At 38.9% G+C, this 25,742-nt stretch overlaps 1 protein-coding gene and 1 long non-coding RNA gene across 6 annotated transcripts in view; both read left to right on the plus strand.

The window, feature by feature from the left end:
* The window catches only part of LOC133092588 (uncharacterized), a 44,137-nt gene extending 24,283 nt beyond the window's left edge, over window positions 1-19,854 (plus strand). The window contains exons 4-6 of the long non-coding RNA XR_009701080.1: window positions 14,267-14,359; window positions 19,071-19,234; window positions 19,765-19,854. This is a non-coding gene — a long non-coding RNA (uncharacterized LOC133092588). The remainder of the gene's footprint in view (window positions 1-14,266; window positions 14,360-19,070; window positions 19,235-19,764) is intronic.
* Window positions 19,855-20,213: 359 nt separating this feature from the next.
* Window positions 20,214-25,742, plus strand: part of SEC24D (SEC24 homolog D, COPII coat complex component) — a 111,119-nt gene continuing 105,590 nt past the window's right edge. For 4 of the 5 annotated variants that reach the window (XM_061192032.1, XM_061192031.1, XM_061192035.1 and 1 more), the window contains exons 1-2: window positions 20,214-20,437; window positions 22,620-22,778. In XM_061192032.1, the coding sequence (XP_061048015.1) occupies window positions 22,661-22,778 (118 nt within the window). In that variant the 5' untranslated portion in view covers window positions 20,214-20,437; window positions 22,620-22,660. The remainder of the gene's footprint in view (window positions 20,438-22,619; window positions 22,779-25,742) is intronic. The other variant, XM_061192033.1, reaches the window with a different exon arrangement.

A 25,742-nucleotide genomic window follows, 5' to 3' on the forward strand; every position in this document is an offset into this window, starting at 1 on the left:
AAGATCTAAATAAATGGAAGGATATTCTATGTTTATGATCAGAAGATTCATGGTAGTAAAAATGTCAATTCTCCCCCAGAGTGATTTACAAACAATTCAAAATCTCAGACTTTTTTGTGTGTGCCGATTGAAAAGCCCATTCTAAAGTTTATATGAAAATGCAAATTACCTAATATAGCCAAGTCATCTTGAAGAAAAACAAAGAGATTGGAGGAACATAAAGATATCAAGGTTTGTCATGAAACAACAGAAATTATAACAGAGTGGTGTTGGTTCAAGGACAGGCAAATAGACCAGTATAACAAAGTAAGGAATCCAGAAACAGACTCATGCATATAAAATCATTTGATTTATGGCAAAGTCACTACTGCAATTCAGTAAAATAAATGATAGTCTTTTAAATAAAAGAATGCCAGAAAAAAGAGATACAATACTGGAAAAAATTAAATATGACCCCTAGCTTACAAAAAAATTAATTTAAGATGGATTAATAGGCTGAATTAATAGACTGAATATTTGTATCCCTCAGAAATTAATATGTTGAAACCTAATCCCCAATATGATGGTATTTGGAGTTGGGGCCTTTGGGAGGTGATTAGGTCACGAGGGTGGAGCCGTCATGAATGGGATTAGTGCCCTTATAAAAGAGGCTCCAGAGTGCCCCTTGTCCCTCCTGCCAAGAACCCGGAAGTGGAACCTCACCAGTGCCTTGTGCCCTGATTGTGGACTTCCCAGACTCCAGAACTGTGAGAAATAAATAGAAACATTCCATACCTTAATGTGAAAAGTCAGATAATGAATTTTCAAGAAGAAAACACGGAATACCTTTATAGCCTTGAGAAAAGCATAGATTTTCAAATAGAACATACAGTTCACTAATCATAGAATAAAATACTGATAAATTTACCTTTATTAAAATTAAGAACCTTTACTTTATCAAAAGCCATCATTAATAGAGTAAAAAGGAAGCCACAAATTGGAAGAAGATATTTGAAATACATATATCTCCCAAAGGACTTGTGTCCAGAATAAAGAAATAACTCATATAAAACAATAGGAAAGAGACACTTAGCCCAAAATTTTTTAAATGAGCAAAAGATTTGAACAGGCACTCCACAAAAGAAGGTATCTAAATCACCAATAAATATATAAAAAGATGTTCAATATTATTAATAACAGTGAAATGCAAATTAAAACAGTAATAAAAATACCAACAACACCCATTAAAATGGCTATAATTAAAAGGACTGAAAATACGAACTGTTGGCAAGGATGTAAAGGAACTGGAACTCTAATGTTGCTGGTGATAGTGTTAGTTATAGTTTGGAAAACTGTTTAGCAATATCTACTAGAGCTAAACATCCCAAACTCTATGACACAGTGATATCCACTTCTAGGTATGTACTCAAGAAAGATGATTACCTATGTGTGCCTGCCAAGTATATATATATACCAAAAATGCCCATAGGAGTATTACTCATAATGGCCCCAAACTGGTAATAAACCAAATGTTCACTAATAGTGCAATGGATAACTTAAAAGTGGTATATTCATATAATAGAATACTATACAACAACAAAAAGGAATAAACCTCTGTAATACCCCAAAGCATGGATGAGTTTTACAATGTTGAAAGAGGTCAGAGATAAAAGAATGCATATTGTGGGACTTCCCTGGTGGTGCAGTGGTTAAGAATCTGCCTGCCAATGCAGGGGATGCGGGTTCGAGCCCTGGTCCGGGAAGATCCCACATGCCACAGAGCAACTAAGCCCATGCACCACAACTACTGAGGCTGTGCTCTAGAGCCTGTGAGCCACAACTACTGAAAGCCCACGAACCCTAGAGCCTGCGCGCCGCAACTACTGAGCCCACACACGGCAGTTACTGAAGCCCACCCCGCCTAGGGTCCGTGCTCAGCAACAAGAGAAGCCACAGCAATGAGAAGCCTGCACACCACAAAAAAGAGTAGCCCCCGGTTGCTACAACTAGAGAACGCCCACACGCAGCAACAAAGACCCAACACAGCCAAAAAATAAATAAATAAAAATTAAAAAAAAAAAGAATACATATTGTAATATTCATTTATATGAAATTCAAAAGGAGTCAAAAGTAATTTTTTTGGTTACAGGGGTCAGAAGAGTAGTAACTTATTTGGGGCTAAATCAACTGGGAGGAGGCATCAGGGAGTCCACTGTGGTGCTGGAGTGTTCTTCTCTTGATCCAAGTGGTGTTTGCACACTTATATACACATGTAAAAAATCATTAAGCCTTAAGATAGGTGAATTTTATGGTATGTGTTATATCTTCACTTAAAGAAGACAAATAAACAATATAGATAGTAAAAATGATACATACAGAATTATTATCCTCATTATGTCTTCATGTATCAGTTTCTTAGTCATATTTCTCTAATACCATGTCACTGGTATTTTCCTATGGTCTTATTGTTTTGTATGTTTGTTATAAAATTACTTGCAATCTTTAAAATGGTATTTTATTGTTAATATATATGAAACTGTTAATATCTTCAGTTGATTTCTTCTATTTCTACCATACTATTTTTAATTATGAAAATACTCTCTACAGTTACTGAGGTACCTGGTCAGATCAATAATAATGCTAAATTGAGAATATTTTCCATTTTAATTGTATTATATTGAAATATAGTAATATTTTAGCCAAAATATTTTCACAGGTACTCTCTTTTTGCCTCCATTCAGAGTATATTTATTCAATAAATGTTTTATTAGATGAAATTTGTCAAATTATCTCTATGATTCTTTTGAATGTTTTGCCAAATTTAAATTCTTTTAAGTTTTATTCTATTTTGGCACAGAGAATAATTTTCTCCAACAAAAGTGGGAACACAAAGGACATTCAAGATATCCCAAAGATCTATTATCTAATTTCAAAATCAAATCTTGCACTATTTGAACTTGCATTATTTCAGTACTTACAAGTAAGTTGAATATATTGTATTGCACTTAGATTGATTTACAAAGAACTTCCTTAAGGGCTCAAGCATTTCTAAAATTTGATAACATGTAGCAAAGAGAGAAAGCATCTACTTCCACACTGAATCTGAATTATTTTTTTATTTCAACATCAAATTTGTAAAAAAAAAAGTATACAGTTTAGTAACTCTAACTGCATGTACATACAAAATATTTATAAAATTTAACAACTATAGCTTCTATTTCAATTGTTAGATCATCACAGCTCTTTTAGGATGCAATTATGAATTTTGTATGTACCACAACCAATACAATAAGCACATTTCTTCAATGTATATGTCTTAATTTAGTGGAACATTGTTTTTACCATGTTTTTACAAAGTTGTCCATCAAAATTTGTGTTCATTTTATTACTGAATAAAGCCAATAATTTTATATCAATTTTGAACTTTTAAACTAAATTTATAATGTTTTTAACAATAGTGTGAGATGCTTTGTCTAAACAGAATGAACTTTAAATAGTTTTACTTTGATACCATGATTTGTATGGGAAAAAAACTTGAACCATTTTTAATTGGCTGGCTTTTATTTGTAGCACCTGATATGTTGTTCTAAGATTCTCATCATTTAACTATCTGTGAAGTTATCATCCTGTTAGAACTAATAAAATAACATCTATCACTTCACTTTTTGTACAATCATAAGAAAACTGGGAATCTAAAATGAGCAAAATGTAGAAGTAAAATCATTTGATCCAAATGGAAAGTCCTGCTGCACAGAGTGACATGTAAATACACCTTCTGCAGCTGCACAGGTTAAATCATGATCTCCAGGAACAATCATCTTAAAATAACATTAACTTTTGAAGTGGATACTTTCAGTTTTCACATGCTCAGCAATTATGGCCCCATTGTTGGATGGGGAATTTAAAATTTTTGGAAGTTACACCTTCAACATTAGCTTTTTTGAGAAACAGAAACCCAGTACTTAATTTTTCATGAAACACTCTTGGCTTTTAGCCTATTACTGTCAAGAGTTTATTGCAATTTTTATAAAGGCATGAATAACAAAATAAGAAAATTTTAAAGATTTTTACCATAGGATACTGACAAAACTGCTGTAGCAAGGGCACTCAGACCACTCCCGGTACACAATATGGTAACCAGCCTCTATTTCCTGAACATATTTCATGGACACCTAATCTGTAATTACCCACATTTCCTAATGACCCTGCTGATTAGCAGCCTGGCAGCTTGTTACATCTTGAAATCTGTAGCATGGGCCATGGCATAATTGGCTAGAACACCAAATAGATTGCAGGGGCAACTGTGTTGAACACTTCTTCCTCCACCCCCAAGACCAGAAGGATTTAACTGTTCCTAGTCGCCTGAATCCAAGGGCACATCATTTTATCAATTAAGACTCCGCATACTATCCTGAACAGCAGTTGTTATTTTATATATGTATATTTTTATATATTATATATATATAAAATATATATTTAGAAAGGTTCTAGAATAGAAATATGTTCTCTCTAACCAGGAAACTCTCTTTAAACTGAGAGTTCTTTTCCCTGCATATTAGCCTCATACTTCTAGATGAGACTACAGCAGAAATTGCAAGTACACAATAAAGGCCCATCAAATTGATCTTCGCTTATTTTAATACAACACTTATCACTACTTGTTTAAATCAGGAAAAAAAATCCTAAGGTGAATGGTACAAGGGAATAGGCATAAATGGGGATTGTCTCAGGCATACTGGGGCATATGAAAACCCTAAAGTAGTTTAAATTCACAGTGGAAATAAATTCAATTCAAATCCACAAATATTTGTTAAGGACCTACTAAGCCCAAGAACTTTAGCTATAAGCTGAAAGGAAAATACAAATAGGAATTGAGCCAATTCTTTCCTCTTACCCTTAGGAAGGATAAGGCATATATACAAAGGATTCATATTCAGAGTAGAATGGTATGACATTTTCTTGAAAATTAATGATGTAAGACTCTTGCATTGAAGAAAATAACACAGTATTTGTTTCCAATGATAAAACTTGAGCTTTTGAGTAAAAACGAAAATTTGGAAAAATTGTATCCACCACTGTGAGCTTGACAGTTTCCCAATATCTAAAGGCTTTTCTGATGCGATTCGTAATATGATAGTAATATGAACAAATGTGATAGTGAAAAGTGTCAACATTTCAAGAACTTGCATAACTCAGTGGATCAATACTTTCCAAATGACAAATGTGTAAGCAATGTTACAAAAATCACACATGGGTAGAAAATGGCCATCCAAATTGCAAGATAGACAAATGGATTTTAATATAACAGTCTGAAAATTTTATTGATATGGTTTCAGAGTTCACGTTACAAACTAACCTTTAAGAAACAACCCCTTGTTAAGTTTTGGTGTATATCCAAAAAAGAAAGAATATCCACAGTTTTCTGAAAAGGCTATTAAATATGTCCTTCTTTTTCCAACTACCTATCGCTATAAGGCTGAATTTTCTTTCTGTCCTTCAGCCAAGCAGCTAATCACAACAGATTTAATACAAAAGTGGTTATGATAATCCAGCTGTCTTCTACTAAGCCAGGCATTAAAGAGGTTTGCAAAAATGTAAAACAATGCTACTTTTCTCACTAAATTGTTCTGTTTTAGAAAATATATATTTTCATTAAAATATTATTTACACTGACATGTAACGGCCTTATTGCTATTTTGAAAGGAATTAATATATAAAGATTGCCTTAAATAATACAACTATGTCTAATTTCATGACACTGGTGCTACTGGGAAAACAGGGGAAAGAGAGATTATGGCAGAAAAGATACGGAAAGTTTTCACAGAAGACCTGGTATTCAACTTTAGACTCTGAAAAGTAGGACTTTAAGAGGAACTCTTTTTGAAAGGATGAAAAGTCATACGTAAAGGCTTAGAAACAGGAAAGCATCTGTTATTCTCAGGAAATAATGAGTTCAGTTGGCTGAAATATAAGGAAGGCACCATTCTCTCCTGCTTCTCCTGTTAACTCTCCCTCTCCCTCTCCCTTTCTGGCTTTTCTTTCTCTCCCACTCCATAAATCTTGATGCTTCCAACAGTTTTGTCCTTGGATCTGTCTTCTCACTCTATATGTCTCCCTCAACAATCATGTCCATCTTCAAGATTGGAACTTCACTTCTTGGCTGCTGAATCCCAGATGTTTATCTCACATTCCTTCCTGAACGCTAGAATTATATGTTCTGGACATCTTGAAAGCAACAAACCAAAAATGGAATAAATGTTTTCCCAGAAGCCACTCCCCCTCCTATATCCCCTTTCTTGGCATCCCCCCATATTCAGAAATAACTCAGGTCAAAAACAGCAGAGTCACTTTAATCTTCACTCTCACCTTCCTCCCCTATCTTCTTTCAATTTCATCCCCTTCCATCACCACTCTTCCTTGTTCTTCTTTTCTATACTATTATGGTATTTTCTTAGTTCTTTTCTGCCACTAGTCTCACAACCTCCCATTCCATCCTCCTTATTGCTGTTAAAGCCAATAGTACAAAAGCAACAAATCTAATCATGTTTCCCTGTCTTGAAACCCTTTGATGCCCACCCCCCTCCAAGGATTCCCTAACACCTTAGTGGAACATAAAATGCCATCCATTACCTGTCCCTTGATTACTTCTCCATCCTTAATGCTTGGCAGGTACCCTCCTCAGCCCATAGCAAACCTATTTCTTGATTCTGCCATATTAAAGAACTTGTAGTTCTCAAAATGACTCCAGGTTGTTTTACTTTTCCATGACCTTGTTCAGGTGTTTTCTCATCCAGGAATGTCCTTTTCTGCCCCATCAACAAAAGATACCAATTCACCTTTCATCATTATTCTAGAGATACATTTTCTCTAAGAATTTTTCTCTTCACATTGGCTTAAGTAACATATTTATTTTCCTCTTTTAATAATAACATTTAAAGTGATTATTAGCATGTGAAATCTGTTTCTGAAGCTGTTCTTAATTGATTTCCCCTCTTCACAGCACAAAATACCGAATAAAGCATTTTGCAAGGGCTCATCTTGTTTTAAATAAAAAGCAAAGAAAATTTAAATATCTAGCAGAAAGTACCCAAATCCATATTTCTACATATAAACTGGCAAAAAAAAGAGCCAAGGTTTACAAAACACATGTCCAATAGCCATGTGTGTATTATGTCCTTTCAAAACATTTTTTTCACAAATAATTTTATATTTCTGGAATTCCTTGAATATTTTGCAAATTTAATTTTTGATAGACTTGACATTCTTTTATATCACAGAGGTATTTTGTTTTGAGAGGTTTTTTCCTCAAACTGAGTCACATTTCTGGTCTTTAATATTAACATAGCTGGTTATTCACAGCTTATTTTAAGAAGGATTAAAATTCTTAAGCAGCAACATCATAGCTGTATTTGCCATCCCCTGAATTCAAGTGATATCAGAGGTACAGATATGCCTGCCAGAGACTTGCTTCATTACTGAGCTCAAGTCCCCAAAATCAGTGAGCATCCAATCCAGCAGACAGAAAGAAGCTCTGAGCAGCTGCACAAAATGAAAGGCTTTTATAGGTAGAAGGGAGTGGGGAACAAGGAAGTTTTATCAGGCAAAAAGCAAATTGGTTATTGCAAGGTTATTTTCCTTTAGGGGATGGCACAGGTCTATCAGGCAGATTACCTCACTACTGCTGATCAGGCAACTCCTGATTGACTGGTGTGAGATTCCATTTCTGGGAGAGCCCAAACTGTAATTAAGTCTTGGTATGGTGACGTGGGGCTTAGCATGAGTGACTCCTTTTGGGGCCTGTTGTCTTATCTTTAAAAAAACAAATTTGGATGGAGATATACCGAGGAAATGCAAAATGTTCAAAGCTTTTATGCCTAATTACATGAGGAAGACATTATCCCAGTTATAGAAATGACGGGTCACACATTTACATAAGAGCCTAGACTTCAGAATATATCACACTCATGCAAAGAGCAGAAACAATGATTATAAAGACAGGGAAGTGCCACTCATTTGCTAACTCAGGTGATTCAGTGATAAGAGATTTTTTTCATCAGTCTGTAATCGCAGAGATGTTTTTCAGTGCCTTGTAAGCACCTGATGCATGGGAGCAGGGAGCTGGTTCTTTTAAAAGGGCTAATAGAGAGAGGCAAGAAATAAGTAAAGGAAGCAAGGCAGTGACGAATTAGAAAAAAAAAGGTTATGTGAAAACCATCTGAGAAATTAGCCAGCATTTGTGGAGAGAATATAGAATATAGAAGTTAGGGTTCTTTATGTTGATAATGAGACTATCAAGATTTAGTGAAGCCAAAGTTTTATGACAGAGTGGTGAGATCTAACAAATCAGATTTTCCTTCATTTATATTTCCATTTAAAAGATTTTGTTTCATTGTAAACTGTATGGTCAATTTAGTGGGGCAATAAATGGTTTAAAACTGTAGTAGAAACGGTAGATACATTAGTGATACATTTAAACAGGACAGAAAGTTCAACCTCAGAAATAGGAAAGAGGAGGCGGTTCCTCCTCTCCAAGAGAGCACGTGGAAGGTCATCCTGTCTAAGGAGAAGGTTTTAATTTCCCACTTTCTGCTTCCCACTCAGTGACACTTTGCACCTGCTTTCTGTAAAGATGAGATCTTAAAGCTGAAATTTGGAGGCAGAAGAATTGGCTTTTAGAGTTAAAGCATTGTGCTACAAAAAAAGATTTGTATCTTCCCTTGGACGGCTTGGAAACTGTCAATGCAATCCAGGGTAAGAAGGTGTGGAACCTAGAAAGACAGAAGGTAGAACCAAATTCCCAGGAACTCAAGGACTGTGTACAGTGTTGGGTTAAAGTGAGCCATAAATGGATGACTTCCCTTCCCCTCCCCTTCTCTATTTGTTACGCATTTTAATGTGTACATATATATATAGAGAGAGAATTCTTTCATAAAATTTTGCTTCAAAGTATTCTTTTGAAATGCAGTTATAATTCAAATTTGCTTAACTCTTAAAATAGGCTTTTTTTTTTTTTAATTAATTAATTTATTTATTTTTGGCTGTGTTGGGTCTTCGTTTCTGTGCGAGGGCTTTCTCTAGTTGCGGCAAGTGGGGGCCCCTCTTCATCGCGGTGCGCTGGCCTCTCATTATCGCGGCCTCTCTTGTTGCGGAGCACAGGCTCCAGACGCGCAGGCTCAGTAATTGTGGCTCACGGGCATAGTCGCTCTGCGGCATGTGGGATCTTCCCAGACCAGGGCTCGAACCTGTGTCCCCTGCATTGGCAGGCAGATTCTCAACCACTGCACCACCAGGGAAGCCCAAAATAGGCTTTTTAACGAAAATATAGGAAATGTGAAGGGAGTTTGGAATCATGGAAAAGGCACTGGAGTGCAGATTGACAGTTCTGGATTCTACTCCCAGCTTTTCAGAATCCATGTGACTCTGAGCTTGACTATCTGAACCTCAGCCTTCCCGTCTGGAGAATGACAATATTGGATAGACGAGAATGATTTTTAAGGCTTCTTCCAACTCTGACATTTGATTATCCTATGAAATCTGGGTTAAGTAGAGAGGCACCTTCATATAGCACATTAACATCTGGTAGAGGCACACCTAAAGTGTAAGAGCAGAGAGGGACAAAATCAGCTTCTGAAATATTGAAATTGCCCCTCCTCAACAAATGAGTAGCTTGCTTTGTAACAAAGTAAGAACAAAAAGGATCACATTATAGCAACAAGTAGAATTTGTTACAAGTGAACAGGGCTAAAAGCAGCAAAGGCAAAGAATACATACGTGAGATCACCAAAAGACAAGTGCCAACATGTATGCTGGGCTGTTCTTATTCAATCTTCCAAGTGAGATAGATAATGCAAATAAAATTTAGATAACAAATAATGCAATTACAATACAATAATAAATCCAATGAGAAGCAACCATGCTCACTGGGACAGTGTTTTGACGGATATACTTGTGTATATTTATTTGGCCTGACCACTTACCAGCTATGTGTACTTGGGTTAAGTTATGTGTTCATTGTAGAAAATTTGAAAAATGTAGAAAATATCAAAGAATGAAAAAAAATCCTCAATGCAAGGAATTCTGGAAAATGTTATTTTAGCTTTCCAACCTTTATACTAAAGGAAAGCAAACCAGAACAGGTGTTTCTGTATTTGTGATGTTTATCACTTTTACCTAAAACATCATTTGAATACATGTGCTAAAGCCATTTCCTTTAAGAGCGCAAACAGAAATGTTCACCATTGTTTTTTTTTTTTAATTTTTAAAAATTTATTTATTTTATTTATCTTATTTTTGGCTGCGTTGGGTCTTAGTTGCTGCGCATGGGCTTTCTCTAGTTGCGGCGAGCAGGGCTACTCTTCTTTGCAGTGTGCGGGCTTCTCATTGCAGTGGCTTCTCTTGTTGAGGAGCACGGGCTCTACGTGCGCAGGCTTCAGTAGTTGTGGCTCACGGGCTCTAGAGCGCAGGCTCAGTAGCTCTGGCACATGGGCTTAGTTGCTCCACGACATGTGGGATCTTCCCAGACCAGGGCTCGAACCCGTGTCCCCTGCATTGGCAGGCAGATTCTTAAGCACTGTGCCACCAGGGAAGCCCACCATCATTTATTAATCAACATTATTTTGGAAGTTTCAATGAGTGCAATAAAAAATGTTAAATGAAATAATTTGTAAAGCCACTGGTATAAAAAATATATATGGCTGATGATGTAGTTGTACACCTAAAAAAAAAAAATCAGTTTTAAAGTAATAAAAAAGAGAATTTGATAATTTGATCACATATATATTTAAAAATCAATAGCTTTTCCCTTACTGTCAATAAACAGACACAGAAATGAGAAAAAAGCAAACACACATAAAACAGATAGCAATAAAGCATTAAGCTAAAAAGAAAAATACAGGACCAATATTTAAAAAGAAAAACAAAAAAACAGAAACCAAAAAAATCTATACTAACTTATTGAAGGGCCCAAAGACAAAGCAATCAACTGAGTATGGTCTGGGTTGGAAAATCTTAATATCACCAAAATATCAAGCCTGTAGAAAAAACAATAAATTCAATTAAAAATATGTAATTAAAATACAGTAAACTGTACATATTTAAATACACAATTTGAGGTACACACACACGCACACCACACACACACACCTGTAAAACCATCATCACAATCAAGATAATGAACATATCCATCAACCTCAAAAGTATCCATTGCCCCTCTATAATCCCCCCCCCGCCCCCTCCCCATTTCTAGGCAACTACTGATCTACTTTCTGTCACTATACATTAATTTGCATTTTTTGGAAATTTATGAAAATGGAATCTACTGTTCTCCTTTTTGTTTGGCTTTTTTTACTCAACATGATTATTTTGAGATTCATTCGTTTGTTGCATGTAGTTCATTCCTCTTTATTGTTGAGTATTTTACTGTATGGATATACCACAATTTGTATACCTGTTCACCTGTTCATAGAAATTTGGGTTAATTTCAGCTTTGCGCCTTTACAAATAATGCTGTTGTGAACATTTGTGTACAGACATGTGTTTTTGTTCTTGGAACTTTAAAGTCTCTAGAAGAAAACAGGAGAAAAGTATTTGTGATCTTGATTTTAAAGTTTTAGGTTTTTCATTAAGACCTGTGTTCCATTTTGAATTAATTTTTTTAAAAATTAATTAATTATTTATTTATTTTATTTATGGCTTTGTTAGGTCTTCGTTTCTGTGCGAGGGCTTTCTCTAGTTGTGGCAAGTGGGGACCACTCTTCATCGTGGTGCGCGAGCCCTTCACTGTCGCGGCCTCTCTTGTTGTGGAGCACAGGCTCCAGACGCGCAGGCTCAGTAATTGTGGCTCACGGGCCCAGTTGCTCCGTGGCATGTGGGATCTTCCCAGACCAGGGCTCGAACCCGTGTCCCCTGCATTGGCAGGCAGACTCTCAACCACTGCGCCACCAGGGAAGCCCTTGAATTAATTTTTAAATATGATGCGAGGTAGGAGGTACAGATTGAAGTTCATTTTTTCACATGTGAATATCAAATTGTTCCAGTACCATTTATTGGAAAGACAAGAAAAGCCTGTTCTCCTTTTTCATCTTTGTTGAAAAGCAATTGAATATAAATATATATATGTATTTATATATAAATATATCCAGAATCTCTAATCTGTTTCCTTAATGTTTTTGTCTATTTTGTGCCAATACCATACTGATTTGATTATTGTAGCTTTATAATAAGTCTTAAAGTCAGATGATATAAGTTCCCCAACTCTGTTCTTTTTCAAAGTTGTTTTGATTTTCTTTTTTAATAAATTTTATTTATTTATTTATTTATTTACTTATGGCTCTGTTGGGTCTTCACTGCTGTGGGAGGGCTTTCTCTAGTTGCAGAGAGCAGGGGCTACTCTTCTTGTGCAGGCTTCTCATTGCGGTGGTTTCTCTTGTTGCGGAGCATGGGCTCTAGGCGTGCGGGCTTCAGTAGTTGTGGCACGTGGGTTCAGTAGTTGTGGCTCGCGGGCTGTAGAGCACAGGCTCAGTAGCTGGGGCACACGGGCTTAGTTGCTCCGCGGCATATGGGATCTTCCTGGACCAGGGTTTGAACCTGTGTCCCCTGTACTGGCAGGTGGATTCCTAACCACTGTGCCACCAGGGAAGTCCCTCAAAGTTGTTTTGATTAATATAGGTATTTCATATTTCCATATGAATTTTTGAATAGTTAGTCATTTTCTCAAGAAAAAAGGAAAAAACCCTTGCTGGGATTTTGATTCAGGTTGCATAGAATCTACAGATGAATTTGGGAAGAACTGACTTCTTAACAATATTAAGGCTTCCGATTCATCAGAGCCAAAGTGAGAAGGAACCCTGCCCTACTCACCTCTAAACAATTGCTCTCAATGCCTGTTTGTGGAGATGAATGGGACTCAGAAGTGCTCGTAGAGGCTGCAGGGTGCTCCAGAGGAAATGGGCTTCTGCTCTTACTGTTGCCACCAACACAGGACATTTGTGGGCAGGATGAGCTCTCCAGACCTACTCCCCAACTGGCATAGTGGCAGACTTCTCTGTGTCTCTAAGTCTAGACTGAACTTTTAGATCTAGGAGAAGGGGAGAGGGAACCCTCTCCTTCCTCAGTCCAGAAAATCACCTTAGTTCTTGGCCAATAAAACACTATCCATTTTGATTAATGATAGAAACATCTGCTCCCTTCAAAAGAAAACTCCACCCTTACCCATCAGGGTATGGTTTTAATGCTAGACTCCATCAAAGCAATAGAATCACCAAACTGTCTATACATTTTCTCATATTTGGTTAATTCAGTCTTATCCATAGTACCCTTGTTATTCTAGTATATATGCTGATCTGTTGTTTATGATAGATTTACTCTGACTAGTATAATTATATATATATATTTTTTTAAATATTTTTTTAAAAATTTTTATTTATTTATTTTATTTATGGCTGTGTTGGGTCTTCGTTTCTGTGCGAGGGCTTTCTCTAGTTGTGGCAAGTGGGGGCCACTCTTCATCGCGGTGCGCGGGCCTCTCACTATCGCGGCCTCTCCCGTTGTGGAGCACAGGCTCCAGACGCGCAGGCTCAGTAGTTGTGGCTCACAGGCCCAGTTGCTCCGTGGCATGTGGGATCTTCCCAGACCAGGGCTCGAACCCATGTCCCCTGCATTGGCAGGCAGACTCTCAACCACTGCGCCACCAGGAAAGCCCCTATATATTTTAAATTAGTATATTCAATGTACAATTGACAGGTATTACTTATTTTTTTTTGAATATACTAATTTAAAATATATAATTATTTGTTGTAAGAGGTCCCTCCTCCACCCAAAATCACTGGCTCAAACTAGAGTTTATTTTTCTGTCATATAACAGCTCAGAGGTAGACATGAGTTTCATGGAGATATCCAGGGACCAGAGTTCCTTTCATCTTATTTCTTGTCATCACCCCTAGAGAATTGTCCTCATCTAGATGGCTAATTTGCCTTGATCGCTACCATGTCTACATCTCAGCTTGCAGGAAGGTGAGAGAATTGGGATGGAAACTCTAAAGATGAGACAAAGAAGTTGCACACGTAATTTCCACTCTGGTCAGTGCATCACAGAATGAAAACCAGTTATAAAGAAGGCTAGGGCTGCTGTCTTTGGCTGAGTAATCAATCACACACCAGCTGAAACTCAGAAGAATGGATAGTATCCCAGAAAAATTAGCAGTCTCTGTCACAAATATAATATTCCAAAATCTAAATTTCTGATATTTTAATTTATAATTAACAATATAGAATTGCATTATTTTTCTAGGTAATCAAGTAAGTGGATTCGAGGAAGGAATCAAAGGAAAATCATTTCTTCTTGTTAATGATCATATATTCAAGCACTGACTTCAATTAAGTTGTGAGTACCATTTCTACTTCTTCCTATTTTAGTGAATTATCAGCTGCTTTTTATTTCTCAATTCAATCTTAATAGCAAGATTGTGATAGACTATCACATAATAAGCTTTCAGTATTATGAAGGTGAGAGTACCTTCCTTATAAGCACTTTGTTACATAAAAATTGGGTTTCATTCACCTCTTAAGTGCCTGTTCTGACTTTTTTGCTTAGATCAAGAAAGTCAGTGCAAGAAAAACACTGAGTCTTACCTCATTTACTTCATCAATTGGAAAACCTTTCAAGTCACCAGGAAGTTGGTATGAGTAAGGGGTGAGCTATGAATACAGAACTATGGCCATGCAGCCGTCATGACTCAGTTTTCCTCCTACTTTTATAGTAGGTCCTAAAGCTACATTTGCTGTTCCTCCTCAAACCTTAGCCAGCACCGAGAAAACTTATGGGAAACCAAATGATTGAAGGATAAATTTCTGAGGCCTAAAATCTCACTGAGACTTTGTAAAATAAATGTTTTCTGAACACCAGATTCTCTGTGAAGAGATGCCGCCTCGCATATAAGTAAAAAAAAATTGAAAAGCAAATCAGATCCTACCATTCCTCAGTTCAAAACTTGAAATGACCCCTTTAAAAAATCAGAATAAAAATCAAACTCTTTTAAAATGGCCTAAAGTATTGTATACCGTCTCCTTCCCCTCTTTGCCCTTCTATCCTACAATTTTCCCTCACTCCCTAGGCTCCTCCCTTGCTGGTCTCCTCCTCCTGGAGCATGCCAGGCACCTTTCTTCTTAACATGGGGACTCTGGAGCGCTCTCCCTTCTGCATGGAATGCCAGGCCCCCAGGTAATCTGCATGGCTGCCTCCATGACCTCCTTCAAGGCTTTGTTCAGATCACACCTTGCGATGCTGTATCAATTCAGGCCCCCTGAGAAGCAGTCACCAATGTGGAATTAGATGTACAAGAGAGTTATTGGGGAAAACACATGTGAAGAATATAAAAGAGGGAACAGGAGCAGGAGAGAAAGGCTGCAGGTGGCATGCAGATCTGACACCTGTGGAAAGAAGTGGAGGAGGTGGGAGGATTGGGTAGGACGAGCCTCAGATTGCACTGCAGCTCTCTGAGCAAGTCTTGGCCAGGGCAATGGGAACCCCAGAGGAAAGGTTTCTTACAGAGGGGTCCCATGTTGGACAGAAATACTGTGACTTTAGTATTCCACCCTACTCAGCCATTGGCTTGGAACTGCTGAGAGGGCATTTGCTTTGGGATGAATGCCCTAGCAAGCCCAAAGGCATAACAACTGAAGGCTGTCAGCCCCTTACATTCCTTGAAGCAAGTTATCTTGAAAGGAGATCTGAGTGAACTGCCTCCAGGGCCCCCTTAGAACCCTACTCTAACTACCCTATGTAATACTATAATCACTTAATTACACCATTTAATACTATCCACCGCCAACTCAGCATTCCCAATCCTCCTTACCCTGCTCTATTTCACCTTATTCCATAGCACTTCGTTTGTTTTATATCCTTTAATGTTCATGATCACAATGACAAGAATGTATCTGACATGTACAAGTGAGCCAAGGTTAGTAAGCCTAGAAACTGCACCCATTGTAGGGTTCCCTGGGGTTTCATCCTTAGACTTTATCTACTTACATTCAATTGTCACAAATATGCTATTAATAATGATGGTTATGATCATGGCACCAAAACATCATTGAGCACTTATTATGTGCCAGACACTGTACTCAGTGCTTTATCTGCATTATCTCATTTAATACCCAGAACAATCTTTGAGGTTACTATTGCTATTACTCCCACTTTTATAGATGAGGATACTGAGGCTTAGACAGGGAACACACTCTCTCTACCAGGAGATAGCTCTCACGTTTCAAGTCTGGGCTAAGTGTCCCTTCTTACATTTTCCTGTGGCAACCTGGATTTTCTCACAGAATGCTAATCCACTGAACTAGAATTGTAGGTCCCCCCAGACCAGGGGTTGGCAAGCTTTTTCTGTAAAGGGCCAGGTAGTATATATTTCAAATTTTGTGGGCTTTGTGGTCTCTGTCACGACTACTCAACTCTGCCATTGCAGTGCAAAAGCAACCACAGAGTATGTTAATGAAAAGTATGGCTGTGTTCCAATAAAACTTTATTTATGGACACTGAAATTTGAATTTCATATAATTTGCATGTGTCACAAAGTATTATTCTTCTTTTGATTTTTTCAACCACTTAAAAATGTAAAAAATCATTCTCAGCTCACAGGCTTTACAAAAACAAGCAGGTGGGCCAGGTTTCGTAGTTTGCCCATCCCTATGCTATTCCATGAACTTTTAACAGCCAGAGTGGTATCACATCTGACTTTGTGTCCATGGCACTTAGAATAGTATCCAGCTTATAGTGGATGCTTAATAAATACTTGTTACATAAATAAAACTCACATAGCTAGTAGTGAGTGATAGTGTCAGGATTCAAACCTGAGTCAACTGGTTTGGCAGTGTGACGTCATACTGCCCACTCTGTGGCCAAAGCCATAAGTGATGTAGCACACTCAGAGCAAGATACTGAGATACTCAAAAAGTAATTCTACCTAGGAGTGAAAGTACTGGGTCATATGGTAGCTCTGTGTTTAACTTCTTTTCTATTTCTTCTTGAATCAGCTTTGGTGAGTTATATTCTCAACTGATTTCAATTTTAATTTGTTTTTTTTTTGTGGTTTGACATTGCATATTTTATTTTAAAAATAAAATTTCATACAGAGTGACAATATTGCATAGTTGCTAAGAGCACAGCCTTTGGAGCCAGACTGTCTGGTTTTTTTTTTTTAAGTACATTTTTTATTTGATTTGGGAATTAAATTCCCGAGAGAAATGAAAACATATATCCAAACAAAAACGTGTACATAAGTGTTCATGGCAGCATTATTCATAATAGCCAGAAGGGGGAAGCAACCTAAATGCCCATCAACTGATGAGTAGATAAATGAAATGTGCTATATCCACACAATGGAATATTATTTGGCAATAAAAAGGAGAGAAATACTGATACATACTACAACATGAACTTGTAAAAGGATCATTACAAAGGACCACGTATTGTATGATTCCATTTATATGAAATGTACAGAATAAGCAAATCTATAGACAGAAAGTAAATCAGTGGTTGCCTAGGGCTGTGGAATGAGGAAGGTAGGGGGGAAAGGGGAGTGACTATACCAATGGATAGAGTTTATTGAGGAGGGATGAAAAAGTTCTAAAATTGATTGTGGTGATGGCTATACAACTCTGTGAACATGCTAAAAACCATTGGATTGTATACTTTAAATGGGTGATTGTTAATTATATCTCAATAAAGCTGTTATTTGTAAAAAAGTAATTCCAGAAACACCTTGGTGTTGGGCCTTGATGAACACCTGAACTCTATTGTTACTGTTATTGGTTGCTACTCAGCCTACCATGTACCCTCTCCCCTAGCCCCACTTAACTTGGCCTAATTTACTGTGCTTCCATGTATTTAACATAGTCCAAATCTTAGCCATTTCAGTTTTTTTTAAAAATATAAAGCTTCTTCAAACTGTAGCTTTGTAATTAGAAACCTCTTAAGTTACATAAATGCTTAGAGCATCATAATTCTGACTTTCCAAAGGCCACCTATCAGACAGAACCCTGAGTATTGTCAGGAAATTCCTTCTTTCTGTATAGTCTTTGCGGAGTTGACTCTCTTCTTTCTTTTCCTTTTAAAGTTAGAACAGAAAGACCCTAAGAACACAGAACCCCAGCACATGGGCATTCCCTGTGACCTCACCTTTCAATTAGGATATGGTTACCAGGGTGACCAAGTTAATTACATATGGAATATCAGCAGCTGACCTCAGGTGGAAAGAGCTCAGGTCAGACGCAGGAGGGCTGGGAATCCAGGCTGACCCTCAGGTCTTATGAAATTCAGGGACCCAACCACAGGAATAAGGTAAGAAGTTAGTCACTTAAGGGATGGGTATTGGGGGCCACAAAAAGGGAAGCAGGACTGAAACCAGAATTCCATGTCATCAGAAAAAGAGATTTCTGATTAGTAACTCCAATCACTGGTGGAATTGTGTGGTTAATTAATATTTTAGTTATTTGAAAGCTTGAATATAAAGCAGTAACAGGAGAAAAAGGCAGAACCAGTTAATAGAGAATAGCAAATTAGAGTAATATCAAAAAGAAAAAAAATATGAGATGAAAAGAACTTTGGAATTAGAATCAGAAGGCATGACTTCCAAGTGACTCTAAGACTAGTAAGTCATTTTAATTTCCTGAACCTCAGTTTATTAAACTATAAAATGATTGGGTTGAACTCAGACCTCACTGAATATTGAGTTGAATATCCATCTCTCTAAAATCCCTCCCAGCTTTAAACATTTAGGAATTAAAAACAGTCTTAGAACTAAAACCACAAGTTGTTTGTCCTGGTGCCCTGAGTAAGGAGAGAGAACAAATGTACTAATTCAAATTTAATGGTTTTACAGGAGCTACAAGCTAACGAAGTCATCACTTCCTATTTCCAAGTGACTCTACTCTCTCCTACATTGTGTCATGGCTGTGATATGAAAACTTTTTTTTTAATTGCTCTTACAAGTTGTACTGCTTCAACAAGGCAAAGCTTCCTAAACTCCATCAAATATTTCCATCATATTGAGAATATAAGAAACAAATTTAAAACCAAATTTTCATTGCAGATTTTCATACCTGACCAGTGTTGAACTGGACGTGGGCAGGGCATCACACCTTAACATCTTACAAAAGTAACATGGGGAAAGGGAACATTAGTCTTCACTACCCTGGAACAACATAAAATGCCTGCAAAACTCATGGAGCATTTCAGCAGAAGCACCATCCTCATGTAAGTTTGTACTAATACCTAGGCATTTCATCACTAAAGGAATCTGTCAAGTAGCTTTCACTTTCTTGTACCCCAGAAGGAAGTGTGTTCTGAAAACAAAACACTGGTCTGGTTTTACTTTTCTAAGTTTGAACAAAGTGGTGGTTATACCAAACCTCGGGTTGTCTGAAGGCCTTTCTATTTAGCAGTGGCGGGTTGTGAGAAAGCAGCCGGATGGTCCTGATTTTTAAAGCTAGAGAGAGAGGTCAAGTTCCAGGTCCCACATAGGTCGCCTTTCTTTCTCAGCTGTTTCTCACAGGACAGTGAGCTAAACGTTGGGTGCTTATACATGTAGCGATCCCTGTTTTGGGGTGGGATCAGTCATCCTACTTTACAGACAACGAATATGTAGACATTCGTTGAAGAAATACACAGAAATCTAGCAATCCTAGCTTCAGTGAAGACACGTCTTCCCATACTTTTCAGGTGGGACATCCTTTTCTCCCTTTTTGCGCCGCGCTGACAGCTGCCTTGGGCGTTCCTTCCTCTAGTGCATCGCACGAGTACGTCATCAAGTTGCCCGTGTACACGTGCCAGATTCGCCTTTAGACTGTAATCTCTTTGAGATCCAGGAAGCGTGTACCTTCCGGTATCGGCAGTGCAGTACCTGAAATATCCTAGTTACTCAAGTAATATGTAATGAATGAACAGCCGAATCTGCAACCTGTTGAATGAAAGAATGAATGAACCCTCAATACAAACTCCCTCCTTCCTACGGGGCTCCACGGTGAAAATGTTGCTCTGATTCAGCAACAGCATTAAAATCTTTGACCTGTCGGAGGGAAAGGAACAGGCAAACAAGACGGACAGGAAGGGGCGAAAGGACAAAAAAAAGGGAGGACGCGCGGCCAATACGCGTGCCGCGCTGGGTGGCGGGCGCCGCCGCAGGCCCCGCCCTGCCGGCGTTTGTGCGCGTGCGCCGGCTGGAGCGCGGCCGCTGGTCAGAGCCCGGGCGCTGGGGGCGGGCAGCCGGGAGAGTGTTTGACGTGGCAGTTCCCAGCCCAGCTGCAACTCCGCGAGCGAGACCAGCCTGTGGGGACACCGGCCCGAGGCGAGGCACGGCGGGAGCAGCGGCCGCCGCGGGAGGTGGGTCACCGGGGAAAACCGGCACTGGGAGCAGAGCGCAGGCTCTCGGAAGCCCGGCGGCGTGCGGGAGCCGACCAGGTAATGTCTCGCCCAGCCTAGCTGCGCTCCGGCGGGACTCCTCCCCAGGCACAGCTGGAGTGGGGTGCGGTGCCCGGACTGGGGTCGGGGGTGGGCAGAGGCTGGATGCTCACCTGTGGCAGGGCAGCGGAGGACACCTCCTACTTTGCTCCTTTAGCCCCTTCGTGTAGTTTAATAATGGGGGTGGGGTGGGTGGGCGTGGGCATTTTTTACCCGCCCCCATCTTTGTGTCTGGGGATATGCTGGAACTAACTCCCTGATTACGGCCCTTAGTAGCCACGGTATTCCAGTGTCGCTGCCGGCGGTTTTCTTATCTCCGTATCAACTTAATTTCCCCTTCTTTGGAGGAAGGGAATGTTGGAAATTCTCATAGTAATATTAGCATCTGTATCTTCAAGCTTCGGGACAGCCCGATAGTGAAACTGGTTTGTCCAAATCCGAACTTGGCCCAGGGTGAGATTGCATCTTGGCTGGAATGGTCGAGTGACAGCGGACTGGGGGTTGTCCTGGGCTTGAAGCGCCCCAGATTTTGAGCCTCGGTCTGCTCGTGCCAAGTGGCTTTCTGCCATGTTGCCTCTTGAAGCTGAGTCAGGTTTCTGTAACTTGGGGCTCCGTGTGAGGAAGTTTGACGTGGCAAACTGGATTGCGTGGGGAAGCAAATTCCTGCCAGGACCAGTTAAGAGGGACCCGACTGCTTCCTGCTCTTTGGAGTGAACATCCCTGCCTTTCCTTTCTGTCACTCAGCAACAGGCTGCTACGTAGGTGTGTTCCTGCTGACTTCCTAAATGCGCTTGGTTGGATGAGCTTGACCAAAGCTCAGGCTGCCACGTCTCTCTCCGCTAAGTGGGAGGAGGGAAAATATATTGTCAGTAACACAGTGGACCAGCAGGCCTATCTCTCCTTTCTTTAGATCTCCCTTTCCAAGGAGAAGAAAGTGATCTTATAATATTTTTACTTCGTTGCTTTAATTTTGGAGTCTTAGAGTTTAATATGAAAACGAAACCAAATGAAGAATGCAGTTTCCTGAATATAGATTTCAGACCTTAGAAGGTTGCACTGAACTTTTAGCTTAAAAGGTAGCATCATAAAATAACAAAAGGAAGAATATTCCTATGCTGGGTGAGGAAACTGGAGAGAAATCGTAGAATCATTGTTTTATATCTGGAAAGGCTTTTAGAAGCTTTATTTTGTAAGAGGGAACTGATGCCCAGAGAGGTTCTTCAGCTTATTCCATGTCACACAGCTAAGTATTGGCAGCTTTGTAGTGTAAACCCACTTCTCTTGCCAGGATTCAGAGCTTTTTCTATTATAAATTCTTTTTTAAGAATAGTTCTGTGAAATGTCTCTTATTTATGAAACTTGGAGAAAATGACAAATTTAAAACAAATTGATGTTTGGGTTCTGAGTAGAATCAAGATGGATCTGTTGTATTTGTGAGTTGTGTGTGTGTGCCTAAACACATATGCAATTGGACTTTTTTCCTTAGTTTCTTAAATATATGTGCATATGTTCTTAGAGGTATGATATTTAAATCAGAAAGAAAGTCTGTCATCTTTGACTGAGAAACCACTGACAACTCTCAAATAGTTGTAGGCTGCCACCTGGCTTCATCAATATATGACTCATAAAGTCAGTCCATTATCAACTTATCTTCTGCTGTATTTGTTGAACTTTTGATTTCTCTTTATCCTAACTGCCTGATTAAAATGACTAATTAGAATAGCACTAAACTGACACAAGTCAAAACATCTGATTGCAGACTACTGGAAGTTCTGCTGGTCAGTCAATTGAATGACAAGGTGATTATTGCCAGTGACATGCTCTGTGCTGTAACAGGGCTGTGGAAACCAAAGGCACCAAAATAGTAGATACGTTATGAGAGACTCTCTGTGAAACAGTTTAGTCTTACGATGAAAAAGTGGTTGGCAGCTGTTATTCAGGATTTCATGCCTGAGAATTTGCCTAGGGCTATAGAAGTGAGTTGCTGAGTTCCACAGAGCTATGGTTAGAGCCTTTTTAGGGGGTAGTGATATGATATATTGTATGATATGAAGCTGTCTCATGCACCTGATAATTGTACCTTTCCTCAAACCATCGTAAACATTTATTAACAGTGTTTATATTTTTAATAACATTAAGCGACTCAAACCCTCTTGTTAACAATTTCTTTTATCTGTTGCAGGGTTCTTTTATAGAACTGTTCCTTGGAATGATATTTTTATAATGAGTCAACAAGGCTATGTGGCTACACCTCCTTATTCTCAGTCCCAGCCTGGAATAGGCCTTTCTCCACCGCATTATGGGCACTATGGGGACCCATCTCACGCAGGTTCTCCACCAGGTAAAGTGCATTATTTTGACCCATATGTGATTATTGAATCTCAGCCTCAGAGACATAAGATGTTCTGAAAGAGCTTTGGAAGAGTTGAATGGTCATTATAGATGATGCAATGGCTTGAGATTATAGGATTATTTGGAAAAGCCTACCTCATTAGTTTGGTTATTGCATGGACCAGAACGAGTTTGTTTTTTAAATATAGATGAAAACAAAGACACTTGCTGAGTGTTTTGTTTTTACTGTTAGACTTGCTCTTGCTATTAATCAGTGGTGTGAGGTTATTGTAAACACTAAAAAACCCCACAAATTATGTATATATACATATATATATACACACACACTATATACTAAATATATGTATGTAAACATATATACATATGTTGATATTGGAAAAATATCATTAGATTTGTATGCAAAAGATTACTCAGTGATGATAATAACAAGAAAAACATGGCCTTGCTTTGAAATCATTATTGAATAATATTGGTTGCCTTAAAATATGGTACCCAGCAGGGAATCTTGGCTTTGGAGCAGAGGTGGGAGAAAAAGGAGTAATGGAGTGGGATTGCTATTGCTCTGATGGCAGGTGACACGATGAAGTCACCTCCTATTATCAAGGGGCTGCTCTGAGGGACCAAGTTTCAGCGTCAGAAGTGAGGCTAATAACAGCTTGTTTCAGTTCTGATGATCCCAGATTCCCTAAAAATATTTGTGTAAGACAGTTCTTGGGACTTCTGAGGGAATTCTGAGGAATTCAGTTCAAATCCTTGGTGGAAATGGGCTGTGTATAAATCAATGAGTGCCTCTTGGGGTTCACTAGGACTGACTCAGGTATGTAGGATCCAGGCTGTGCTGAGTAGCATGTATGGAGTGCAGAGTCAGCCAGGGGTGAGGAAAGCCTCTAGGGAGGCTTGGTGGTAGCAGCCACGCACAGTTTGCTGTAGAAGATGCTGTGAGACTGTGAATTTCCTGTGGGAAGTCACTCTGATGACTTAGTCTGCCCATAATTTTTAAAAACCTCCAGATGAGGCATCCTCCTCTTGTCCAGGACCAGTCCTCCCCATAACATTTCTAGGTCTGGATCCTGTAGGAACCATTTAACCCATCTTTCTCTGGTTTCTTTCTGTCCGGTGGTTCATTCCCGCTCAGCATTTATATATAATGATAATTATAAATTTCTCTTTTTTGCATGCTTTCCATGTATCAAAAACTGGTCCTAAAAGATTTACGTGTATTATCTTCTTTAATCTTCATGCAGTGCTACTCAGGACATTATTAGCCCTATTTTGCAGCTGAGAAAACTGAATGTCTGGTATACAATGATTTATCCAAGGTCACAGAGCTGGTGGTGTAGCCAAGATTCATGCCCTGGTCCCTCAAGAAAACAAACAACAAACTCCAATACACACCTAAGTATAACATTCAGTATTATTCACTTTTCCTACCTGTCTTCACAGCCATCTTCTTAAACAAGTACTCACTTCACTCGCTCACTCTCCATCCTTGCCTTGCAGCCCCTCCATGGCTCGGTGTGGTCTCCACTCCATAGCTTGGGCCCCATCCACCCTTCCCCTTCTCCCACCGGGGTCATTGGTGGCCTCCTATTACCAAATGCAGTAGACACTCTCCTGTCCTCTTTTGAATTTGACACCGTTTACTGCTCTTGTTTGTACAAAACTCTTTTCTCCTTTGGTTTCAGTGACACTATCCTTTTGTTATTTTTCTTTGTGGGTTTCTGGACATCTTCTAAGGAGTTCCCACCCCTCTACATGACCCTTAAGCAGTGCTGTTTCTCCTTCTTTCTTCTATCTCCACCCCTCTTTTCCTCTCACTCTATAGATTTTTTCCCTTAACCGTATTGTTCCATATAAAGTACTAGTCTCTCAGATCTATTTCTCCAGTTCAGATGTCTCTCCTAAATTCCAAATCTGTATTTTCAATTGCCCACCTGTTTACATAGGTATGTCAAACTCATCATGTCCAAAATAATTCAGTATTTTTTTTATAAAACCTATTTTTTTCTGATATTCTGTATCTCGCCCAGCAGCTATCATTCATTCAGCTACCCAAATTAGAAAGTTTCACTGTTTAAAAAAAAATCTCTTCCTTTTACCTTCTCTAATCCAGATTCTTCTGGGGTAATCGTAAATGTCTTTTCTAGCTACTTCCTCCTTTCTATCCTGTTGTCACTATTCTTGTTCCAGCCATCCACCTCTCGCCTGGATTACTAACATGGTCTCTTAACCATTATCCCTCTCTCCAGTACTGCCTTTCTCCAAACATTCAGCCCTGTGCTGGAGGGACTCTTATAGCCTGCAAATCTAATTCTGACTTTCTTTTGCTTCAGACCTTTCCGGGACCACCAGAAAGCCAATCCGTGCCTCTATGTTCTTCCTCCCAGCAGGGCGTACCTCACGCTCCCCCTTCAGACTCAGTTCATCTGTGGTGCTTGCAGGCATTTCTGACCACTATTCGTCCTCAAGCTTATTTGTAAATCCTCTTCTCCTGTGTTCTCTAACACCTGTGCAGCCTCACTACAATTTACCACACTGTGTATAATAGATGTGCCTGAGCAGAGAAGGTCTTCATTCAATGTATGTTCAATGAATGAGTGAATGACCAGCTGCTGCATTCATCAGCAAAACACTCAGGTGTTTACCAATAATAAAAAAAACTTTCTTTGTTGGATTGAATCCTTCATGCTTTAATTTAAACCTCTTTCTCCTTATTCAATTCTCAGATGGATACCAGGCTATCAGACTCTGTATACGTACCTTTCTGTAAATTATGGTGTCTTTGTTTAATGATTTAAGGCGGTCACTAAATTACCCTAGCCTCTGTTTCTCTGTGCTGAATGACCTGAGATCTCTTAGTCTTTGGTCATCACGTGCCTTCTTTTCTAGCCTTTTGGTGATCCTTTTGTTTTGTTTTTTTTGTGACAGACACAGGCAACTTAGCTGTGGTTCC

The sequence above is a fragment of the Eubalaena glacialis genome, chromosome 5, assembly GCF_028564815.1.
Source record: "Eubalaena glacialis isolate mEubGla1 chromosome 5, mEubGla1.1.hap2.+ XY, whole genome shotgun sequence".
In the NCBI taxonomy this organism is placed as follows: Eukaryota; Metazoa; Chordata; class Mammalia; order Artiodactyla; family Balaenidae; genus Eubalaena; species Eubalaena glacialis.